This window comes from Barbatula barbatula (genome assembly GCF_947034865.1).
Source record: "Barbatula barbatula genome assembly, chromosome: 14".
Taxonomy (NCBI): Eukaryota; Metazoa; Chordata; class Actinopteri; order Cypriniformes; family Nemacheilidae; genus Barbatula; species Barbatula barbatula.
Window position 1 is genome coordinate 21,556,634 of NC_136777.1, and position 23,308 is coordinate 21,579,941.

The 23,308-nt window shown below is 40.4% G+C and overlaps 1 protein-coding gene across 6 annotated transcripts; it reads left to right on the forward strand.

Annotated features, from left to right (window-relative positions):
* The first annotated feature begins 113 nt into the window (after positions 1 to 113).
* Positions 114 to 22,849, forward strand: mark3a (MAP/microtubule affinity-regulating kinase 3a). Of its 6 annotated transcripts, XM_079473625.1 has the most exons (18): positions 213 to 942; positions 2,778 to 2,969; positions 3,196 to 3,249; positions 8,479 to 8,527; positions 9,629 to 9,694; positions 9,779 to 9,849; positions 10,648 to 10,704; positions 11,009 to 11,245; positions 11,317 to 11,436; positions 11,967 to 12,066; positions 15,275 to 15,387; positions 15,463 to 15,613; positions 15,813 to 16,012; positions 16,126 to 16,229; positions 16,355 to 16,594; positions 19,544 to 19,653; positions 20,465 to 20,509; positions 21,437 to 22,653. In XM_079473625.1, the coding sequence occupies exons 1-18, from the start codon at positions 889 to 891 to the stop codon at positions 21,523 to 21,525; spliced, it is 2,052 nt and encodes a 683-aa protein (XP_079329751.1). In that variant the 5' UTR covers positions 213 to 888; the 3' UTR covers positions 21,526 to 22,653. The 6 variants fall into 6 exon arrangements, with proteins under 6 accessions (XP_079329749.1, XP_079329747.1, XP_079329748.1 ...); XM_079473621.1 differs by lacking the exon at positions 19,544 to 19,653 and having other exon boundaries at positions 132 to 942; positions 21,437 to 22,647; XM_079473622.1 differs by lacking the exons at positions 19,544 to 19,653; positions 20,465 to 20,509 and adding an exon at positions 16,812 to 16,838 and having other exon boundaries at positions 203 to 942; positions 21,437 to 22,657.
* The last annotated feature ends 459 nt before the right edge of the window (positions 22,850 to 23,308 follow it).

Here is a 23,308-nt window from a genome sequence, read left to right on the forward strand (position 1 = left end):
TTGGAAAAATGTAATTATTTTAGGATTAGAAGCCCGTGAGCTTGATCTTGTATTTTCTAAAGTGACCCGTCTCTTGTACGTATGACATAATGGCCAACCCATATATGGTAAAGGCACGTTTCAATTGAACCGGGTGTGTCACGGTTGTTATGACAATGACGGAGTTTTCCCCTTTTTTCCATATGAACGCCTAACTTTGAATTCGACAAACCACACAGTCCTGTGGGACGAGGCGCTCTCCAATGAGCACGGGATCCATCTGTTTCCTCACTTCCTCTGTCTCTCTCAGGGCTCGCCTCGAAACTCCTGTGTTGCTCGGCGGCCATCTTGGATCTCAGTCTAAACGAGAAGCGACAGACGCGGCTGCTCTGATGGAATGGAACCGTTAAAGAACGAATTCTCGCCGCGGCCCAGACGCCAGTGAGCGCCCTGCTGCCGCCGTAACCGGTGAATCTATCGGACGGTCTGACTGAAGGATCGTCGGATGAGCAGATTGTCTTTGGGGCAAATCGCAGCGGAACTGCGGAGGCCCTGAGAAGTGCAATTTTCTCTGTTACTACTTGAACAGGACATCCGAAATATGAAACAGACAGCGGCGCCAGGCCATAAAGTATTATGTTCTCATTAGTGCACGAGTTATGGTACCTATAGCTGATCGCGTTTGGTATTAAGTTATCTCTTCGATGGCTGTACGTCGCATTTGAACACACAATAACGCGAGCATCCGGTATAATTCACGCGAACGTTCAACAAGTTTGCTATCGGTGTTGAAAAAACATCAATGATTTAAGTCAAACGTGGAAACTGTGACAGTCGTGTTTTCCCATTCGTTGCATCGCTTAAATCAGTGCTTATTTTGTGAATCCGGAAAAGCGGCTCGCCATCAAGATGTCAACAACAAGAGCACCGCTTCCCACCGTCAACGAGAGGAAAGCCGAAAACGTGAGTAGCGTGTTTATATATGTGTTATTTTGGTTTAACATATACTAACCCACTCGGACTTGCTCCACGATATTGCTTAATGCACCATCAGTGTGATATTTTGATCCGACCCGTATTGTGTCTGCGTCTCGGAACCCACCGGCTGTTTTGGGGAGTCTTTACTGCGCTACATGTACGTTGGTTAGAAAATCTGACTTGATCATTCACTTCATTTCTGGACAAAATGCGAGGCGGTGTCGCATGTGTTTGTGCCGACCGTGTGCTTTAAGTGGATTAGCAGTATTGTGCCAGTCTTTAAACAGATGGGGCACCAGGCTGAAGTGACGCATGGGGTCCAGGGCATTGGCGATTTGGCTCTCTTTATGCTCAACATATGCTCGATTGCACGAACTCCTGAACGCTCAACACTGACTGGCCGTGCGTGGGTTTGCATGTTTAATGCGCGGATGGGATGCAGATATTGCGCATTGGCGTCAGTCTGCGTCCTATAGGTTACTGCTCATACGTCAGCAGTGAGGCTTATGCAGGTTCCCCCTGAAGATGGCTGTGGATGTTATGGCGTTTCAGTGTTTGACACAACATCTGTCTTTTCTAAAGAACAGTGTGCGCACAATCGAATTTCATATATTGTTGAGCCGCTTCTCTAGATCCTAATGTGTCAAGTAACTGGCTCTGTATGCAATATTCCTTACATAATTGTTCCTATTTTATGCAAAAGTATGGCTTAGTTTTGAGAATCACGTCAATTGAGGTAACAATCTCTGGCTGTTCATGTCCCACCCGCCCCAAAATCCACACACACACACACACACACACTGGGTGTCAAAAAGATTTCGGCAGTGATGCAGTTGGTCGGTATCGGGGTTAGTGAATAGGAGAGTATTGATGAGTTCTCACAGAAAAGACAGGGCTGTTTGGTTCAATGCCATTCATCTTGCCAACGCAAAAATGAGAGGATCTCAATCTAACATGAGGCATCGTGCAAGTGTCGTAAGTGACCTTTAATCATCATCATTGTGTCATGTTTTGATACAGGCTGTCAATTCATTTCTCTGCTTTTGTTTGCCCCTTAAACCTGAGGATGATGTTGGTTTTTTTCACATCTGCTATGCAGAGCTTTGTGAATGGCATTCAGGGGGTCCGACATCAGGCACAATATGCAGGATTTATTGGGAACGTTGTATAGCGCAGTGTCAGCGTAGTCTCATATACAGGGGTGTTGATAGGATATGCGGCTTACCAACTTGCTCAGTGTTATCATGTTGCACTTATGACCCCTTGAATGGAACAATTCAATGAGTGATTGTTGTCCGAGGTCCTCACAACATTACACAGGATCTTGTGAAATCGGCTATTTTTTCAGTGTCTGTGTATGAAACCTTAGGCCATGTTTGACTTGTTTGTTTGGAGAAATCTGAACTGCAAATTAGAAGTCAGCTGTCCTGTGGTGTCATTTTGAACGTGACATAAGAATAGAGATGTTTGGGAGTTTAGGGATGTGGCTGTGCTAATGGACCTCTCTAACACAGGACATTTGGAGTCAATATTACTGATTTCCACACTGTCAAGACCCTTTGTCCTTGTTGCCGTTAATCGGTTTTCATATGACGGTTTGGAAATGGAATCCATCCGAGGCGGAAAATGTTGGAGAAAATAAGCACAAGTTATTTTGGGGAGTTTCCATGCATAGAAAAATGCTTTGAAAAATGTTCCACACACACACACACACACACATACAGTAGTGTTTGTATGTTATTATTGTCCATAAAATCAAACCAACCTAAGATATAGTTATTGTATTCTGTTCTGATTTGTTTTGTCTTTCAAATCCACAGCACACAACAAATGGCCATGGCCGGGCAGAGGTGACCTCTCGGTCTGTGAGGTCGAGTGGTCGAAACAGGAATTCTGGATCCGGGTTGGATGATGTGCACCCTGTTATTGGGAATTACCGACTTCTGAAAACCATAGGAAAGGGCAACTTTGCCAAGGTCAAACTGGCTCGCCATATCCTCACAGGAAGCGAGGTGGGATGTCAAAAGTCATAAGTGTGTTGTCTGACGTGCAATAGGCCACTGAGGGTTTTTAGAGACATGTAGCTGTTCTGTCCTAGTGTTTCTTTTGAGAAATTGGTTAAAAGATGTTCAAAGGGATAAAAATAATCAACTATTATGTACTTCCACTGATGTTAATAGCAAATACCAAATGTTTTGTTGTATTAGTTTACATTCGTCTTTCCATTTACCCTCTCAGGTGGCAATCAAAATGATTGACAAAACCCAACTGAATCCAACAAGCCTTCAAAAGGTGAGTGCCGTGCTTAATATTATAAAGATAGCCGTGTGTGCTTGTGCTGCGCACGTCTGACACTTAAACTGATCTTTATCAATTACTTTACGGATGTATGATGCTCACTTTTTATGATTGTCAGTTTTTCTTCTCAATGTCTGGATCAGGTTGTTTAAATTTTGTTCTTAATAATAGTTTTTACATTCAAGGAAATAGTTAAATTAATGATTCTGAGGAATTGCTTTTACCTGTGATATATTGTGTATGGGCCTGTACATGTAGTTGAGCTGCAGTTGCGTGATAATTCATGAATATTTAATAAAGAAATAAACATTTGGTCATAACCAGGATGTAGTTTACTTCTGGGATATTAGGTTGCTTTTCTATGCAAAATAATTTATGATTCTTATAAATGCAAACTTTGTTTAAAATACAACAAAGTATCAAGTAAAATCTTGTGATGGCTATAATATGCTTTGGACGCATCAGCAACTTTAATAGAATGCAGCAAGATGACTTTACTAGTATCTCTATTTGGGATTCACAGAAGAAAGTAAGGATGTGTTGAAATGGATTTTTGGGCAAACTGTTAGTTTAAGTGTGTCACGAAGAACTGAATGCTGAATGCAGTGCTGATCTTCTGTGATATCTGACGCATTTTTACAGAGGTTTGTTAAATGGACATGCAGCATCCTCTGAGCTTCATCATGAGGAGTCTATTCAACCGAGTTAGCGGTAACCTTCACACGCCGGGCACAAATACTGTTGTACCAGCTGTGCTGTAATATTCTGCCCACCTACTGCAGACCGCATCGCCGCTCAGTCCACTTTCACCGCGAACAGGCTGCCACGCCTGCGCATTTGCTGCCTTGTTTTAGAAAAGGTTTATTTCTAACAGCTTTTAAAGATGTGTGGGAATTTGGAGCGAGAAAATACTGTAATATGTGTTTGGTCGGAAATTGAGAACTTGAGATCTGGGATGGTTTACGGAGCGTCTCATCTGATCGTGATGTTAAAGGGATAGTTCACCCAAAAATGAACATCTACTCACCCTCAGAGTGTTCCAAACATGTGCCAATTATTTTGCTCGGCTGAACACAAAGGAGATCTCATCTCCCATTGACTCCCATAGTATTTATTTCCCCCGCTATGGCAGGAAATGGTTGATGAGATCTGCTTGGTCACTGACATTCTTCCAAATATTTTCCTTTGTGTTCAGCAGAACAAAGAAATGTATATATGTTTGGAACAACTTGAGGATGAGTAAATTATGACATTTTGAGGTGAACTGTCCCTTTCAGTTGAAGCAGGAATTTTCCAGCGACAATAAATTTGTCAGCCCAACATTGGAGGTGACTCAATTTGGTCGACGGTAAAGCGATGGAATGGAGGGACCTCAGAACAGTTTTGTTGGAAGATAAAGACTAGAAACGGGCACTGATACAGAATGCCTGATGCCAGGAAGAAAGAGAGGAGCAAAAGGTACTAGCTATATAACAAGTGAGAGACCGACAGATAAATATTAAATGAAAGACTCTGCAGAGAGAAAGAAAGATGGCAGGCTTGAGATGAAAGGAAGGATTGAAATGATGCTGCTAATCAGCAGTCGCTCTGTGATACACAATCTGAGGCCGCGGCTCTAATTTTAGCGGCGAGCCGCAGCAACCATTAGTTTTTCCACAGAGCCATCGATTGGGATTCTGTGTATTTTCTGTCTCTCTGTGGTCTGTTGGCAGCTCGCTGGTCCTCAGCCAACACACGACTCTGATTATTGTACCACTTTGATTCTCATTTCACTCTCTCTTAGGTGTGTTAAGTTTATTAGCAGCATCGTTTTAGGTCGCGTTCCTTCCTTCGTCTATCTGTTTTTCTGTGTTGTGTGCGAGCGTCTTTGCGAGTCGCATGTTGTGTAATTGCCTGTAGGCGTGCGAGCTCCGCACAAGGTCTGGACCCTCAACTGAAGCGAGATGTTCTGCCGGGTTTTTTTAGTCATCACAGAGGCGTTATGATGGTGCACCAGAGGGAGGGGATGTGAGAGATGAGCGAGAAAATGAGTATCTCAAGAAAAATACATTTGACTGTGCTTGATGCAGTGCTGTTCAATTAGCCTGAGAACACGCTGAAATCTACAACTATTTAAATATAAATTATTTTCAAATCTATAAATCCTAAAACATAAAACATAAAGTTACGAAAAAAATGAACAAGCAATATTTAAGTTTCTCCTCAAATTTGCGATTGTTTTTTATGTTAACTGAATAGTTCACCTTCAAAATGTAGGTTCTGTCATCATTTACTCATCCTGTTGTTGTTTTAATGGCACAGGTCACCCAATATTGAAAATTCTGTCATCATTTACCCTCAGATTGTTCCAAATCTGGATAAACGTATTTGTTCTGCTAAACACAAAGGAAGATATTTGAAAGAATGTTAGTAATGAAACTGATCATATCCCCCGTTGACTCCCATAGTATTTATTTTCCCTTCGATGGCAGTTAATGGGGGGAAAAGATCTGCTCGGTTACCGACATTCTTTCAAATATCTTCCTTTGTTTGTTTGCAATACACAGATGATGCTCTTTAACGCATTTAAACATAAGGCTTCAGTTTTTCTCTTCAGTTGTACTTGTAATGCTGAAATGGTAAATTGCAATGGACACAAGTGTACAGGGCCGATCAGACAGACAGTTAATAGAAACTAGAGCGCTTGCGCTATTATCCTTGACTGACAGGACAGCTGTTTCGGGGGCAAAATAAATAAATAAACCTAAAAATAAGCTAAATAAATAAACCTCTGCGCGCTGCTCTTTTCAAAGAGCAGCGCATGCGCCTGGCGTTTTCGAATAGGAAAGGCGCGTTCTATGTGATCACCCCCCTTATGCTTTCTTGAATTGCATTTGTTTTTCTTTTTCAAAGTGCCATTTTTTATGTTTAAAGGGACAGTTTAGCCAGAAATGAAAAATGTGTTAGCTTTTATTCTCTGGGTCCAGTGTTGTTTGGTTACCAACTTTCTTCAAAATATTATAATTTTAATAAGTCCTGCAGGTTTGGAATGACATGAGGATGAGTAAATGATGACAGCTTAAGCCGTACCATCAGATATAAGTGACTGTTTAAACAACCATAAGCGTGTTTCGTTCACACACACACAGCCAATCTAATGTTTTCTTAAATGCATCATTTGTTTTTTTATGTCCCAGAAACCAAACCATTGCAGTCTATCTGTCTTTCCGGTTTTCTTTCCACCTCTGCCTCGTTTTCAATTCCAACATGGCAGTGAAATGAGTCTATGTATCACCATTTTATAGCCAAAAGAAATGTATTACAGTGAGGTGAGAATTGAATGGGGGTTATGCTGTACTTACAGCATTTCCCTGTGGTCTGTTACACTTGAGAGAAGTTACACTTGAGAGAAGGAAACAGCACGTGCCAACAGCAGAAGAACACACTCTGCCTGCTATAGCGCTATTAAACATTCATGACTCTTTCGTTTCATTGAGAGGGGAGGATTCACATTCTTAAAAAAAAGATGAATAAATAATGCATAAGTGCTGGTTTCCACAGAGAAGGAAGCACTCGGTTTGCTTACACAAAAGGGCTTTTCACACTTGAAACCATAAACCCTGGGTTATTCTTAACCCAGGTAAACAGAATGCTGGGTTATCTGTTTCACGTTTCGCACTGCTTATAATTTACCATGGGTTAAAGCGGCCCTAACTCCGACAGTTTCTGTATATATCATGTTAATCTTGAGTACTTACAGAATAGTATCGCACCCTTCAAATATCCACAGAGTATTTAGTTTGATCACATGTATAAAAGACAGATACAGATGTACGATGTTTTCCGAAAACATGCGACGCGTATGTGGCAACAGGGAAGGACTAAAGCACGTGCGCACACATTTGCAAGAAAACACAGACATCAGTTTCACTTACCACGTGCGGTTCATGTCCGGAATCTTTTAGGGCTGGGACCGCCGATCCATCTATCTGTTTCAAACGACCTCCAAATCCAGCGTTATATCCACTGTTTATATAACATTCAAATGCAGCGAACAAACAACACAGCTGTAATTCGCGAACAACATGCTCTCTCTCTCCTCACAGTGAAAGTGACTTGTGCGCATGCTTCTTCTCCCGCTCTCCATGGTTGATGCGTGGGCATGCCGCATGCTTTTCCGGGAGAATTGTCCAATAAGGGACTAAGGAAAGTTGTTACTTAACGATATCTCATGTTCGAAAAAAACTTTCTGAAACCTGTACAAACACTGGGGGAGTGTATCAAGCACGGAAATGCTACGTAATACTTCCAACACATGTTAAGCATGAGAAGACAGCACGGTTAACATTGTAAAGAAGTCAGAATGCATGACACGCATTTGCACTACCCCTTTAAGAGATAACCCTGGTTATTCATAACTTTGTTTCCCACTGTACATCATAAAACCCTCTAATTTGCATATTTGCGGTGTCACCAGTCATGACTGGATAAATACTGCAGCGTTAAACCGACTGAAAAAAAATAGTGCGTGGTCCCTTTAAGTAACCCAATACCCGGTTGTTCCGCATCTGGGGGAAAATGACGCCTCGCAAATCCTCTCTGCCGCTTTAAGCCCCCTAAGACGTATTTAAGGCTAAAATACACAACAAGACTATTGCCCAGATTTTCAGGCTGGACTTGTTGCAGAAAGTCTGTGCCAGTCTGCAGATTTAATCTGTTAGTGTGTTTCTATCTGAAACTTTCAAAAAGTCTGCAAGTGTACGATGTCTAGTTTAAAAAAGAATCTGTTCAGATTTCTAGTGTATCCATTACTTACTTTTTTCAAATGTTAAAAAAAACCCTCAAAGGATTGTTTACACGGCGCACAGAGTTTCTGTGACTGTGCACAGCTTGTGAAATGAGGCAAGCGCTGTTCAGTTTTTGATTGGGTGTCTGTTGCCAAGCGTCTGGTTGTATCATTCTACCCTGCAAAAGTGGTGCTAACCCTGCTTCGGAGCAGGGTTTCATAACCCCGGGTTAATTGTGGGGATAACCCGCTTGAAAGTTACAAGTGTGAAACGTTACCCATTGTTAAAAGCGGGGTATAGAATGAAGATATCCCGGGGTTAAGCACAGTGTGAAAAGGCCTAATGACTGGGTCAGGCTTCAGCTTCTGGTTCTGTTAGTACTGAAAGAGTCTAGCTTTTGTGTACGAGAACATCTTGACATGTTGATAACATTGAATTATCGTCTTCTCTCCAACAGCTTTCCAGAGAGGTAACCATCATGAAGAATTTAAACCACCCAAATATCGGTAAGTGAAAGGGTTGATGTGGATGCAAATGTTTCCTACCTCGGTCTAACAAATCGAAAGTACTGCCTTTAAATGTTTCTCTCATTGAGTGTTATTGCTCCTCCCGCATTTGTTGACAGTTCCTGTTTGCAAACAGCGTAATGATCAGTGGAGCCAGACACGCCGTCATGTCTTAACACAGAGGGGCTTTATGTATCGCCCACCTAAATTTAGATTCTCTGTCAAAGCTTCAGGCCGAGACCTTGAGAGAGCTTAAAGGGATATGTAACACGATTCAATATAAGGAAGGAGGTTGGAACCGGCGAACGTAAAACATCTTTTGATAAAATAAACAAACAATAAAATGCGGCCGGCGGTGGCTCCCCCTCCTGTGGGGAGACAGCTGTGGGCCCCGTCCCCTGGGCGGAATTACTCAGGCTACGGCCTCTGGCAGGCGGTGGCCACTCTCGGCTCTTCCACCCACTGCTCATCCCCTCTTGGGCCAACGATGCAGGCTCCGGCCTCTGGCGGAATGTGCCGACCCCCACACACACACAAACCATAACTAAAAGCCAGGCCTGGTCCTCTCTCACTGACAGTCCGATCGCTCGTCCTCTTATGCTCCCGATCTCCTCCGTGATACGAGACTGGTGCCCGTACCGGCCTCGACTCCCGGCTCTCGTCCCACCTACCTCACGACACGATACTTCACCCACAAATGAAAATTCTTTCATGAGAAAGAAGGGATAAACCCCTTGAGATGAAACATCATAATACACAAACATTACAAAAATCTAAACACAAATACACATTTATCAGCAGGAACCCTTTGCTCACCTTCTAGTTGTTCCAAAGTATGACTTGGTTGTATCACATGGTTATACACAATGTGGAAAAAGGGGAAGCAATAGTACAGTGTTTATGTATTCAGCTATTTACAATACAACCAAGGGGGGGGACACTATGTGTTCAGATGATATGAATATTTAATTCTGTTTTATTCTAAAAGTTCAACCTGGTTGACTTGAAACAAATCTTTAATTTCTTCCCGTTTCTTTTTTCCACCTTCCTCTTGTCATCTCTGTTATCGTTTTCTGTAATTCCCTGGCTGTGTATCTCCAGTCAAACTGTTCGAGGTGATCGAGACCGAGAAGACTCTGTTTCTGGTGATGGAATATGCCAGTGGAGGTATGTGTGTGACATAAATGTATCTTGTGTATCTATCTTCTCATTGTTCTTATCTTTGACTTCTGTACTCTGTGTCTCGTGCAGGTGAGGTTTTTGACTACCTGGTGGCTCACGGGAGGATGAAAGAGAAGGAGGCCAGAGCTAAATTTAGACAGGTGCCGTTCTCATACTGTGTTGCTTCAGGATGTTTCATACACACTGTGATGCCTGTTTTCTGTTCGATGGGAGTTTAAACAAGTTTGTGTGCCTCAGCTCACCCTGTAATGTCCTGAAATGCGTTAACCAATACTGACTGCGGCTACAAATAATCATTACCGCTCATGCTTTTTGACCTCAAGTAACCTTTTCATTGTTCAGTCAAATATTGCTAACATTTTAGTACTGTGAATTTAAAATCAAAAAGGTGTTTGTTGAAAGCGCTCTGTGTCAACAAAGTTGTTTGTTGAGACATTGTGGTCTTGCTATCTTTTCAGTGTACTCAATGACAACCGTATCACATGCATCATGGTATTGGACATTACGTCACCACATTGAAATCTGATGCATGCAAACAAACGCCACAGCAAAACAAAAGAGATCAGACCACAATCACTGGTATTAAAATGCGTGTGGTAAACGTGCAATTGTATGCTGTGCTATCAGATTTAATAATTGATTGTTTTTGGTTGTCTGTGTGTTATGTAATTCTTGAACTGGGGATAGTGGTTAGTCATCAGGACCGGGTTGAACATGGTCACTTCTGTGAAAATGAAGAGCCAATCAATCCAACCCATTGAATTTTGGCAAAAGCCATTAATGCGAGCAGACAGCTCTTGACTCCATCACCCTAGGACTATTGTCCTTTTCTTGAGGTTTATTTGGAAATCTCTGGTTATTAAGAGTAAGTTAGTTTTGCAGGGTCCAAATGTAGTGATGCCATTTTATGACAGTCTGATTGTTTTTGTTTTGTACAGATCGTATCAGCTGTGCAGTATTGTCACCAAAAGCGCATTGTGCACCGAGATTTAAAGGTGAGCAAGTCCTGGATTTTGTGTGAGATGTGAATTTCTAGTATTTACGACATAGTTAAATGTTGAAAGAAATCATATAATGAACGACCCCTGAAATATCCAGACACTTAAGCCACAGTTAAAGAATGTTTAAATCAAGTTAATTCATAAATAATTGGTGTCTTCAAAAAAGCATTCATTGAACTTCAATTCTATTATTTTTTTAAACGTAACCTTTGAGGCATTTGTATAGTGTCTGAATGTTTTTCCTTATCCACCCCACACTCACATTTCATCTATTTTTACATTCTGTGTCTTTTCACAGGCTGAAAACCTGCTTCTAGATGCTGATATGAACATTAAGATTGCTGATTTTGGCTTCAGTAATGAGTTCATGGTGGGAAATAAGCTGGATACATTCTGTGGCAGCCCACCGTATGCTGCCCCCGAGCTATTTCAGGGTAAGAAGTACGACGGGCCGGAGGTGGACGTATGGAGTTTGGGGGTCATACTCTACACGCTGGTCAGTGGGTCCCTGCCCTTCGATGGACAGAATCTCAAGGTATTCACTTGGCTTTATTAACACGTGTGTGTGTGTTTGTGTCAGTTCTCACAACTGTGTCTGTTCTGCAGGAACTACGTGAACGGGTGTTACGCGGTAAATATCGCATTCCTTTCTACATGTCCACCGACTGTGAGAATCTTCTCAAGAGGTTTCTAGTCCTAAACCCTGCTAAGAGAGGAACATTAGAGGTCAGCCTCTCTCAATGTCTCATACATTTCTTTGGAGTTTTTTAACGCCTGTTTTGTGTTGCAGATATGTCTGGACAGTATTTTGAGTAATATTGTTTTGCTGTTTACATAATGTTAAGAAACCGTAAAATGAAATAATTACCTCATCGCAAGGCTTTGTATGCTTTTTAAAGATAAACAGAATTATTGAAGATGGCACACCAAAGCTCCAAAAATATCAAAATATGGATTAATTAAAAGACTTTCGCATGATGTTTCGAGCTCTCATGCTCTTCATCAGGATATAGATACACTAAATTCCCATTAGTTGAGGCAAATTTGACATCCCCCCAAATATGATGTACTTATATATAGCTATGAAGAATGATATAGCTACTTATAGCTACTATACTAATAGCTACTTCAATAGCGAAGATCATGTTAAAGTGTAGTTTTTTTTATAATAACAGTAACTTAGGAGAACCAAACTGTATGTTCTATTGAATCGGTTTATAGGTAATTCAAATGTGATAATGAACTTACCTCTTTAGCAAATCATGAAAGAGCGCTGGATCAATGCAGGCTTCGATGACGATGAGCTCAAACCCTACGCTGAACCAGATACCGACATCTCGGACGAGAAGAGAATAGGTGAGAAACATTACAGGGTCAACTTTGAAACCAAACTCTGTTACGCCCGTGTTTACGTTGCAACGGTAGTGCAGAAGATGAATGCTTTTTAAAAATGACTTCGAGGTGTACACAGATGGTTTAATCATGCTCGGGTGTAAACTCACACCAATGACAAAAGTTAAAGGCTGGTTAGATGCTGAATTTCGTTTACAAAGAATATAAGCTGTCTTTCAGGTGGGTCAGAGCAGGCAAAATTTAGTCTGGCTTTTACAAGACATTGCATCTAAACACAGATGTTTAAGCTGGCAGTAAACCGTCTTAAAGGGACACTTCACCCAAAATTAGAAATGTGGAACTCTTTTATTAATCCTCATGTCATACGTGAAAACATATGACTCTTTCTTCTGTGAAACACAAAAGATATTTTGAGAAATGTCTCAGTGGTTTTGTATTTGTGTAATCGAAGTCAATGGGGACCAATTGTTTGGTTACCAACATTCTTCATAATATCTTCTTTTGTGTTCTACAGAAGAAAGAAAGCTGCATAGGTTTGGAAGGACAAGTGGGGGAAAAAAATGTTGAAGGAATATCCAATTTGGGGTGAACTATCCCTTTAACTTGAATATGTACAGATGCCGTTAGATGGATAGCTACAACAGTTGTGTTGTTGAGAGTAGATCAGAGTTCCTAAACATTTTACTCCATGTTCTATGTACTTAAACGCCAATCTTGCTTGCCGTGGTTAATAAAGAGTTGAGGAAAGACCGTATAGACGATGACACGCTGGCACAAGGGACGTACTTGTACAGTGTTGAGTGTTGCATAACACACAGCAGCTGGCTCCCTCTCGTCTCTGATCTCCACTCCTCCTATCTCTCAGCGACGATCTCCTCGTGTGGAAATGTGATATGAACTCATGGGCACAAGTGCAAGCGGGTTTTGCTTACAGGAACGCAAGCTCTTAGCTGTTGCGATGCACCTTTGCTCTTTATCTGCGATGGGTCCGCAGCTCCAAACATACAGAGCAACCGGGCACACACACGTGCAGTCATGTGGTTACTTATTGAGGGAGGTGTATGAACAAGAACATCTTGAATGTGAAGTGGAGCGGAAGGCAGAAAACATGCCGATGGTGGCCTCGTCTAGTCTCCCCACCCCCACTTTAAGAGGAGCCTCGCGTTGAGAGGAGCATGCAGGAGCTCGGCTGCCCACAGCGGTGCTTGTGTGTTGAGAAGTGTTGGGACACAAAGCTTCACTTCAAATGCCTTCACGGAAAGCACTTAAGTCAACTGAAATAAGGATTCCCAAGAGCTCATTACAAAGTCAGATTTCTGACAGAGAGAGAGAGAACGGGTGAACCTCTATTCATTGTCAATATTATGTCCTTTGGTTCAAGCTTGCTTTGAAAAGAAAGTTCATCCAAAAATGAAGATTGTTCCATTAACTCACTCTTAAGTTGTTTTAAATCTGTATAAGTGTCTGAGAAAAGATATTTGGAAGAATGCTTTCGATTCCACTACCACCATTGATGACTATAGTAGGAATAATGCTTAAGAAGATATTTGGAAGAATGTTGACAGTTCTGGGGCACTTTTGGCTACCACTTGTCATTTTTCCTACTATGGTGTCCAAAATCTGTTTGGTTATAAGCATTTTGTCAAATATCTTTATCTGTGTTCATCAGAACAAATTTATACAGATTTGGAACAACTCGAAGGTGAGTAAATGATGACATAATTTTCTTTTTTGGGTGAACTATACCTTTAATAGAAAAAGCTCTCGGCATCACAAAACATCAAAGTGTCCCTTCATTTATTACTCCACCTGCCACATTAAAGTTGCATACAGAGGATGCGTCATGTGTCCCATCTAGTCGTCTTTGAAATGAATTTTATTTTCAGGTCTGTGTTGAGTCCCAAAACGGCTTTATTTTAATTACATATGTCAGAATTATGCAATTGGTTATAAATCATTTTAACCTCTTGGTTTGTGTTCAAGTTATCTTTAGATTTGTGTGCAAGTTATCTTTGTTTTTTTATCAATTACATTATCAAAAACCTCACAACACGGCCTATGTAATATGTAAGACTTTCTGGGGATGAATGTCCACTAAAGTAATTCTGAAGTAGTTACAGTATTTTTTTAAAGATGTAATTATTTATGTTTGGAACCAGATGATTATAAATTTAAGCATTCAATAGACTAAATGAAATGTTTTGTTATAAAACATGTATTTGCTTGCTGTACGGTTTAAGAGTTTACGTATACATTTCATTTATGCATTTGATAGATACTTTTATCCAAAGCAACATATAGTGCGCCCAAGCTATATATTTTCATCAGTATGTATGCTCCCGAGTGATCAAACCCATGACCTAACATATGGCTCTACAAGTCTTTTTAACATTATCAGCTCGGTACAGTTTAAAATAAAGGTTCTCTCTTTTAACACAAGTAACAGGGTGTATAGAAAGGATATGTGCTTTTAGGCAGGACTGCAGACTCAACATTCTTACTAATAAACTAGATTTAAAGAGGTATTGACCTGCAGGTTTATAGTGTTCCGCATTACAACACTGAGAGGAAGTGTGGTGTGAGATGAGGATGCTAGTGGGAATTATTTGACTTTGTCTCTGAATGAAAAACATTTTGGTGTACATTTAGTGCCCTTTTAATCTTTAGTAAAAGAGAAACATGCCGTCGCTGTTGGACTGAAACCTTGTATGTTTTTGATGATTTAAGTTTTCTTCTTGTTTGTCTGTGGGTTTCATAAATATTTTACCAATAAATAGTATTAAAAAAAGCTTGTTACTTTGGAAAAAACATTGTTTAATTATTGAAAAATGCAGAGTTTTTCCCTGTAAATGGGCAGTTTTTTTATCGAGCTTTCAGTCCGACATCCACAATGTATGATGTTCTTGAATAGAAGCTGTTTTTCTAAAGAGATGTACTTCCGTTTGCTCAGGCAACACCACTAGGGTCACCATGTAGTTTCGTGTGGTTTTAGTGTGTTGTTTGATGAGTCCCTTTATTGAAAGTCTGGGATTTTTCTGCACAGTTAATTGTCCTCCAGGCAAAATTTAGAAGTCAGGGCGAAGTTTGATTTATTTCAACAAAACCACAAGATTTGATGTAACAAGCACATGCGCAAACAACTATTTGCAAATTAGTTACACTCGCACAGGAAAGAGAATTAAACCATTGTGTTGTGCGTGTCATTTTGCAGAAGTCATCGTGGGCATGGGCTTCTCCAAAGATAAGATCCAAGAGTCTTTGTCTAAAATGAACTATGATGAAATCACCGCCGTATACTTACTGCTGGCCAGAAAGACCAATGAGGTAAACCGCTAATGAAGTCTAGGTATGGTTATTATTGGCAGTCGACTGTTTTTAACCGTTTTTATGGCTTTCCAGGAGGTCATTGACTCCAGCTCCAATAGTAATCTGTCGGTGGCAAAGACCAGACCCACCAGTGAGATGAACGGTCAATCTCCAGCTCACCTGAAGGTCCAGAGAAGCGTCTCAACTAGTGAATCCAGAAAATCCAGACGCCATAGTGATCAGGGTGACTTTCAGTCGTCATTTAAGTTTTTCGTTTACATATAGGCAAAAGTTAGCTTGTCCAAGTAGTGTGTATAAATGTCTGTTGATACTATTGTAACTAATATAATGGTGCAACATAATGACATATAAAACTAAGTACATTTACCGTCTTTAAAACAAAAAGTCAGTACTGAATCCCCAGCTTGTTTTTCCTCTCTCAGTTGGTATCACTAACTCAGGGCTGAGTAACTCAAAGAGGACGGTCCCTGGCACAGCTGATGGTGATGTCAAACAGGAGGGTGGGGTCACAGCACGTAAGCCCCCCTCTCACAGCCCTCCCAGCCCACTGCTGGGTAATTCCAACAACCCCAACAAAACAGAAATACCCGAGCGCAAGAGAGGCAGCACCATTTCCCCTAATGTGAGTTTACTGTCTGTTTTTGTCCTCCTTCAGTGTAAAGACCGATGTCAGGACTCCACAGTAAAGATTCACGTAGCCGTTAATTATATTTGCAGTTTCTTCCCTCTCAACAGAATAACTCTGGATCCGGCGGCATATCTAGAAGAAACACGTACGTGTGCCCTGTTGGAAACAACACGGACCGCCTTTCGGTTATTCCAAATGGGAAAGAAAACAGGTACAGCGAGAAGCAAAGGTTGTCTTGCCCGTTCACCGTTTGCACTGCAAAACGAACAATTTAGCATTAAGCTCCTTCAGGCAAGTAAATGTAGTGAAACCAAGCCTGATTGTGTTTCTCTGTAGTGTGTCATTGTCTCCTGGCTCTCGGGACCCCGGGGCGTCCACTCATAGCATCAGCACCGCCGCCACACCTGATAAAACGCGTTTTCCACGAGGCACAGCGAGCCGCAGCACCTTCCACGGACAGCTTAGGGATCGGCGCACTGCCACCTACAACGGCCCCCCGGCCTCGCCCACTCAACCACGCAGCCGCGGTAATACCAACAACCTGCTCACCAAGCTCACCTCCAAACTGACGCGCAGGTAAACGCCATTCTACAACATGCACACATGAACCTGTTCATGCATTACAATGCTGCTCAGTTTATTTCTGTGGTACGTTTCCCTCAATTTAAACTTGACTTTTTCTTTTTCTTTCCTAAACTCTTCCTCCTTCGGTTAATGTTCTTCAGAAAGGTTTTATTTTGTTCATCTTTGTAATGTCTGTCCTTTGTTTTTTTTTTCATCTCTTGTGTTGTAGAAATATGTCATTCAGGTTTTCCAAAAGGTAGGACTTTGAGTTTACGGGATGTTAAAATCTCTCTCTTAACGTAATGAGAAGTGTCCGGGGCTGACGCACTAACCCATAGTGATTGGATTGCAGTGATTTGGAGTTTTAATGCTCTCACAGCGGTTGATTTCAGCATGCTTTATAAAACACTGCCTGCATAATAGCGTGGCCAGATCGAATCAATCTGCTGCTCTTTAACAGATTGCTCCTGTACTAATGTCTGCATGACACAAGCTGATTGTGCAAAACAACGTGTACCACTCGATTTAACACTTCAAACGCCTCATCCGTGACTCATTCGACAAATTCAAATTTTTAGAGACAATGGTATGCTTAGGTTATCTTTTAGGGATGGTTTTCGTTTTTGAGTTGGCTAAATATAATATATGCATATTGCATAAGAGAGGACAGAACAATCTTTCATGAGGTGGTTGAGACTACACTGATGTGGTATTTTAAAACCTGAATCATGTTGAGACATTGGATGTCTTTCCTGTTTTGGTGGTTCATTTGGTTGGTTCTACACTGCCATCTAGCGGTGAAAAGTACAGTTAAACTTCGGATTGAGTCCTTCGTGACAAATGGTGTTAATGTTCCAAAGCTGCCTTTAAATGTTATGTTAAAAGTGAACGACAACTCGAGGTGAATTGTTGCGTATTTGGTTTTACTATAGGTGTTGTTGCAAAATGCATTATTAAAATTGTATATTAGGGGTGCGGGATCTAAAAAGCAATGTTGTCAATGGAGTTCGAATGGTATTAAAATCGGTCGTCTTTCAAATAAAATTCACACAGATTAGTTTGTTTTGTGTTCACCGCTAGTCCGGTGTGTTGGAGTGATGGAGCTGTTTCTGGGTGTTTACATGACGTTAAAAGATGTGATCTTTGTTGCATTTCTGTGTTTTCTTTGCCCCATCTTTCTCTTTTGTTTCATCATACACGGTTTGTGTCAGATAGGGTGGAAGTTTGAATTGAAGGTTCTTCTAAAGGGTAAATTTACAGTAATGTTAGGGTTGTTTTACAGTCGGCCTGTGTTTATGCAAAGGCAGCAGTCTAAAACCGCACACGGCCCTAATACGGGCATGATGGAGACCGTTTCTGGTGGGAGGAGCCAGTGCTGGCTATAAAGTGATAAATGACCACCCAGTTCTGGAAGTATTTCTCACCGTTTTTTTTCCATAGACAAAAAGCATTTGATTTAAAGCAAAGGAAGACAGTGGTGAGACTGTGTTATGCCATTTGCAATGCTTCACGAGAGTGGGCGGTCATTGGCTGAACTCAAATCCTGTTACCACAGGAACGCCGACTTTTCTCTGATTGGTTGTTTAGTGTTGTTCTTCACTGGGGATTTGCAATGCTACTTTTTATATATAGTGTATATATTGAATGTCTAAAACCGCTAAATTGGAAGAAACAGTCAATTGACAAGTACATCTATTATTTTAATGTGAAATTGCTTTGTGTTAATGGTTCTATAATATTGGACACATGTTAAAATGATAAAATGGCTGCTGCTTTTGCATTCAAGTTTATCGTAGCCATGTGGGATTCGATTTTTCTGTCATTTGGCTAAGATTAAATTACTTAAGATGAAGTGCTTGTGTTTGAGGTAAAGAAAAAGCTGTACACATTCCAAAAACCAATACAAACAAGCCGAAACCTTTCATTCATAACAGAGACGGTTTGAGGATTTTTCTTTGGTAAAATATTAGCAAAATACACTGACAATGGCTAACAGTAATGCTTTATGATAAAAGAAGGAATTTGGAGAACCAAGCCGTGCAGCCATACTATATAGTAGGTGAAAATGAGTATGAGTCACGAGTAGTATGTAGGAAACCTCTGTATGCACAAAACAGTAGGCGAGAAATACCCAGATGGTCTACTGCTTCCGCCGAGATTTGAGTGTGCATCAGATGGACACTTCTCTATCCCATGATGCAACAGGAGCTGAGCAACGGTCAAATTTTATAAAAAGAAATGGCCTTTGTTAAGTACAGTATGTAAATACAGATTAATCGATTTCTCGTGAATAGATTATGTTTGTACCGACGCCAGGCACAGGTCGATGTTAATACGTCATAGCTCAAGGAGCATACGTGTCACATGACAATAACACATGCCGGATCCAGTACATCCGAAATCTATTTATACTACCCCACACATACTCAATAGAACGTACTGTTTTGACGCTCGATAGGTAGGTACTTCGTTTAAATCTGTACGTACTGTCATAGTTTGCGATTTCGGACGCAGACAGGGTTTCCAGCCAACAGCGATTACATAAAGTTTACATTTATTTATGAAACAACAACATGCTGTTAGTTTTTGTATGGAGCAAGCATACATTTACTGTTCTATAGGCCTGTCTACCCGAGTATGTGAGCACGTTTCTGGTGGGAGGAGCCAGTACTGGTTATAAGGAAGGATTTAAGGTTATAACAGCACTTTAAGCTGCAGCAGACCTTGTGATGACCTTCAGAATCTCGCCTTTATATAATGGAGTTTTATAAACACTCTGTCATAATGCAGAAATGCTCTATTACCTGTTTAAACTGTGTCTCAATCTATCCCTCTCTTCCCTGTGTTTCCTTTCTTCCTCCCTTCCGCCTCCCTTCCTATCTCTCGCTCTCTCTATCTATCTCTCTCTCTCTCTCTCTCTCTCTCTCTCTCTCTCTCTCTCTCTCTGGCTTCCTCCCTCAGGGTCACACTTGACCCGAGCAAACGGCAGTCTGCCGTCAAATCAGGGTCGGCTGCCCCTTCTGTGCCCCCCACCCTCACAGTCCCCTCCAACCCTGCGGCAAAGACTCTTAGTAAGTCTGCGCTCCACTCGTTTACTGTTATTCCTCATTGTTTTTCATCCCCCTCTCCTCCTGCCTCTTCCCTTTCAACCTCCGACAGGGTTCCCATGGTTAGGGAAACCTGGAAAAGCATTCAAAATCAAAATTCGCTATAGAAATGTCCTGGTTATGCTCTGCTCTGGGATATTTTTCTCTGTTGTGCAGGACAAATCTGACAGTTTGTGATGTCTGATTTGTAAACAAAATCATTTCTTGTCAATAGAAAAGTGTGGGAACCCTGTGGCTCTGTTATGGCTTTGTTTTACCTGCGTCCACTAGTTGAATTTACCTTTCTGTCGGCTTTGAACTGCTCTTTCCTTCCTGATTCCAGATTGTGTGTGACAAGACGAATGATTGTTTTGTGTGTCAACTATCAGTTCGAAACTATGCCCGCCCTGCGACGCAAATCCTCCTGCATGTAAAGGGAACACATGTCCTTTATATCTCTATATTAGTTTTATATCCGTTCACAAGTAATGTCCCTCATTTAGACTTTTACCCATAATGCACTATTTTATGAAATGTACTTCACATGCTGTATAAACACACACGTGTCAAAGTCTTGCTTTTGTGTTGTCAGCCAACATACGGACAGGGTTACATCTTTTGCTACATGTTTATTCTTGTTTTGTTTGACTGCCTTCTTCCTCTCTCGCATTCAGTCTGTGTTTGTATCTCGTGCTGTGTGTTGTAAAATGACTAAACAATTTCTTCCTGTTTTTCTATCTTTATTCCTTTCTGCTTCATTGTGATCACTAATCAATCAACAAATACTAAAAAAAAGAGTCTCAACCGAGTTTGAGAGAAGCGGGAGATTTGAGGGCTCAAGGTGAGGCGTTAGGAAACTCTGCTCATTACATTCATGTGTTTTGGAATCATGTCCATCTGTAACATGGAGATATGAGAGTGTACAGCATGAGGACTATTAGTCTGATCTGTTGATGTTGAATGATGTGTTTTATCACTACATTCATATTAGTACTTGGCGGTACATTAAATATTAACTATAAATATTTGCAAGATGTAAACACTGGTCCCAAAGCCCTTCAGGATTCATTTTTTAGGTCTAATATTTTATCATATAGGTTTAATATTTTTTAGATATTTGTTTTTGACTCTGCGTTCTCAGCGTTGTTTACGTTTTTGGAAATGGCCTATATAATGAGATGATTTTGCTGTCAATTTAAGTCATTTAATGTGCGGAAATATACCTATAAAGTTTGAATTTGGATACATTTTTATTTCAATGACATCTGTAAATTACTTTTTGGAGTTATGTGCTATTTCATTCTCTCATATAAAGAAAGAATGAAACTGAGCTATAACAGGTATAATTTAAACTTTGAATTAAAATATTATAGTTTCACTGCATTAATCATGATATTTAAGAGAGAAAATATGTATATAATACTTTCACAACATTTCAGTGCATAGTCATTGTGTTTTGTTTTATGTCTTATAATCTCATCCATCTCGCAGTTTATCTCCCTGTATTTCATGTTATATTTTATACAAACGTATGCTGCTTCTGTGCATGCCCCAGCATAAGTGCTGTGCATTTGATTTACAGTAATTCCCATGTGTGATAACCCATGCATGCATCTGCTACTATAACTTTTAACATAGAGCGACATCAATATGTACAATGTTGCCATGTAGCTCTTAGTGCATCTATTTCTGCTGCTCCTAAACCGTTCCATTATTAACTCGATTTTCTCGTTTCATTTTCGCTCGACTGCATTTCGCCTCCTTCCAGTCGCCATGTATCTGGGGATCAGCAAAAAGATGAAGGGAAAGATGGAAAAGACGGCAAACCCCGCTCTCTCCGTTTCACCTGGAGTATGAACACCACCAGCACCATGGAGCCGGCCGACATCATAAATGAAATCCGTAAAGTTCTGGAAGCCAACAGCTGCACTTACCAGCAGCGCGAATGCTTTCTGCTTCTCTGTGCCCACGGGGACAGCCACAACGACAGCCTTGTCCATTGGGAAATGGAGGTTTGCAAACTCCCCCGGCTCTCACTTAATGGTGTCCGTTTTAAGAGGATATCCGGCAACTCTATCGCTTTTAAGAACATTGCTTCCAAAGTATCAGGCGAACTCAAGCTATGAATATATATCTTTAATGTAACTACATAGAGGAATTTATGAAATGGTTCAGTATAGACAAATTAAACTGTACAATCGTAAAAGTAGCGAATGTTTTTCTTTAAAAAAAAATAAAGCCACTTACGTACATGTATTTGAAAAATGTATATACTTTAACATTGCTTAAAGCAATAATTTCTTAACATCGTTCACACATTTATTGTATTCTTGTGCGAGTCGTTCAATGCTGTAAAAGAAAACAAGATTAAACCGTTCAGTGTTACGATTGTATGCACCTCACTAGAAGCTCTGAGTAGGTTCAGAGAGGAAGTGACTCATTGCCATGAACATCATTTCAGATTGATATGACTGATCATTTAGGAAATGGATGCTGGATTGAGATTTAATGGTTTTATTGTTTTATTTTAGCTTTTAATAGGCACTATTCTGTGGTGGTTTTAATTATTGTGTGTTTTGAGTGGCCCTTGAGTAAAGGGTTTGACCGGACCTTAAAAAAGTTGCTTATGACTTTTTGTCAAATTTGCTCTGCATCTCTATATATTAAAGGTGCTCATCTGTGAAAACACCTGCAGTAAATCTGATCTGAGTTCAGTTTCACTGTTTGAATGTTACTAAGAGCAAGGTTTAGATGTTTGATAATTTATTTCACATTATTGCCCACTCTAGGTTATTTTTCTGTGTAAATAATAATGTACTTTGTGGTAACTACACATTTTCATACTTTTGCTTTTGGAGTCTTATAAGTAAACGATTACAAGATGCCCTTTTGGTATAAGACTCACCACAGATTGCATTAAAATCTTTATTTGTCACGGTGTTCATTGCAGAAGTCTAATACAGTTATAAAATCATCCCAACATTGTACCGAGTCTTTTTCATCTCTATGTAGTTTTTCTTTTTCATATTTTTAATGCACTTGCTGCAACTGTTATACAACCTGTAGTTCTTGATACATTATTTTTACTGGCAGTTTTGGAAATATGGAATAATTGTATGACCAGGGGTCTCATTTATAAAACTGTGTGTAGGACCTTACTAAAAGAGTATGTCCGAAAGCCAGAACCCCCGATCCCATCCTTTATCTCCACAACGAAATCACAAATGTCCACATATGCGATTCACAAATTAATAGTTCTGATTAGTATTCATAATTATCATGAATTATTAGAATTAGCCTATATTAAAGCCGAAGAAGGTCTCCACAGCATTTATATGTTTACAGCAATAAGACTGATCACCTTGCCAAAATCACATAATTAGTTGTATCCTTCATCTGAGATGACATTTGAAGACCAATGTTTTATCATTCCGGTTTGGTTATGAACAACATTATAGTTAGGACTGATAAGGACATAGAAGCGATTTTGCGAGAGCTTAATTGGCGTATTTCCAAACTTTGACATCAATGATAGACGCACATTAAGAAAATGTTTTGTTTTTTATTTACGTGTTCTGCAGTTATCTAATGGTATTTGATACTGTCCTGTATTCCATGCAGTCGGGCCATCTCCTCCTCG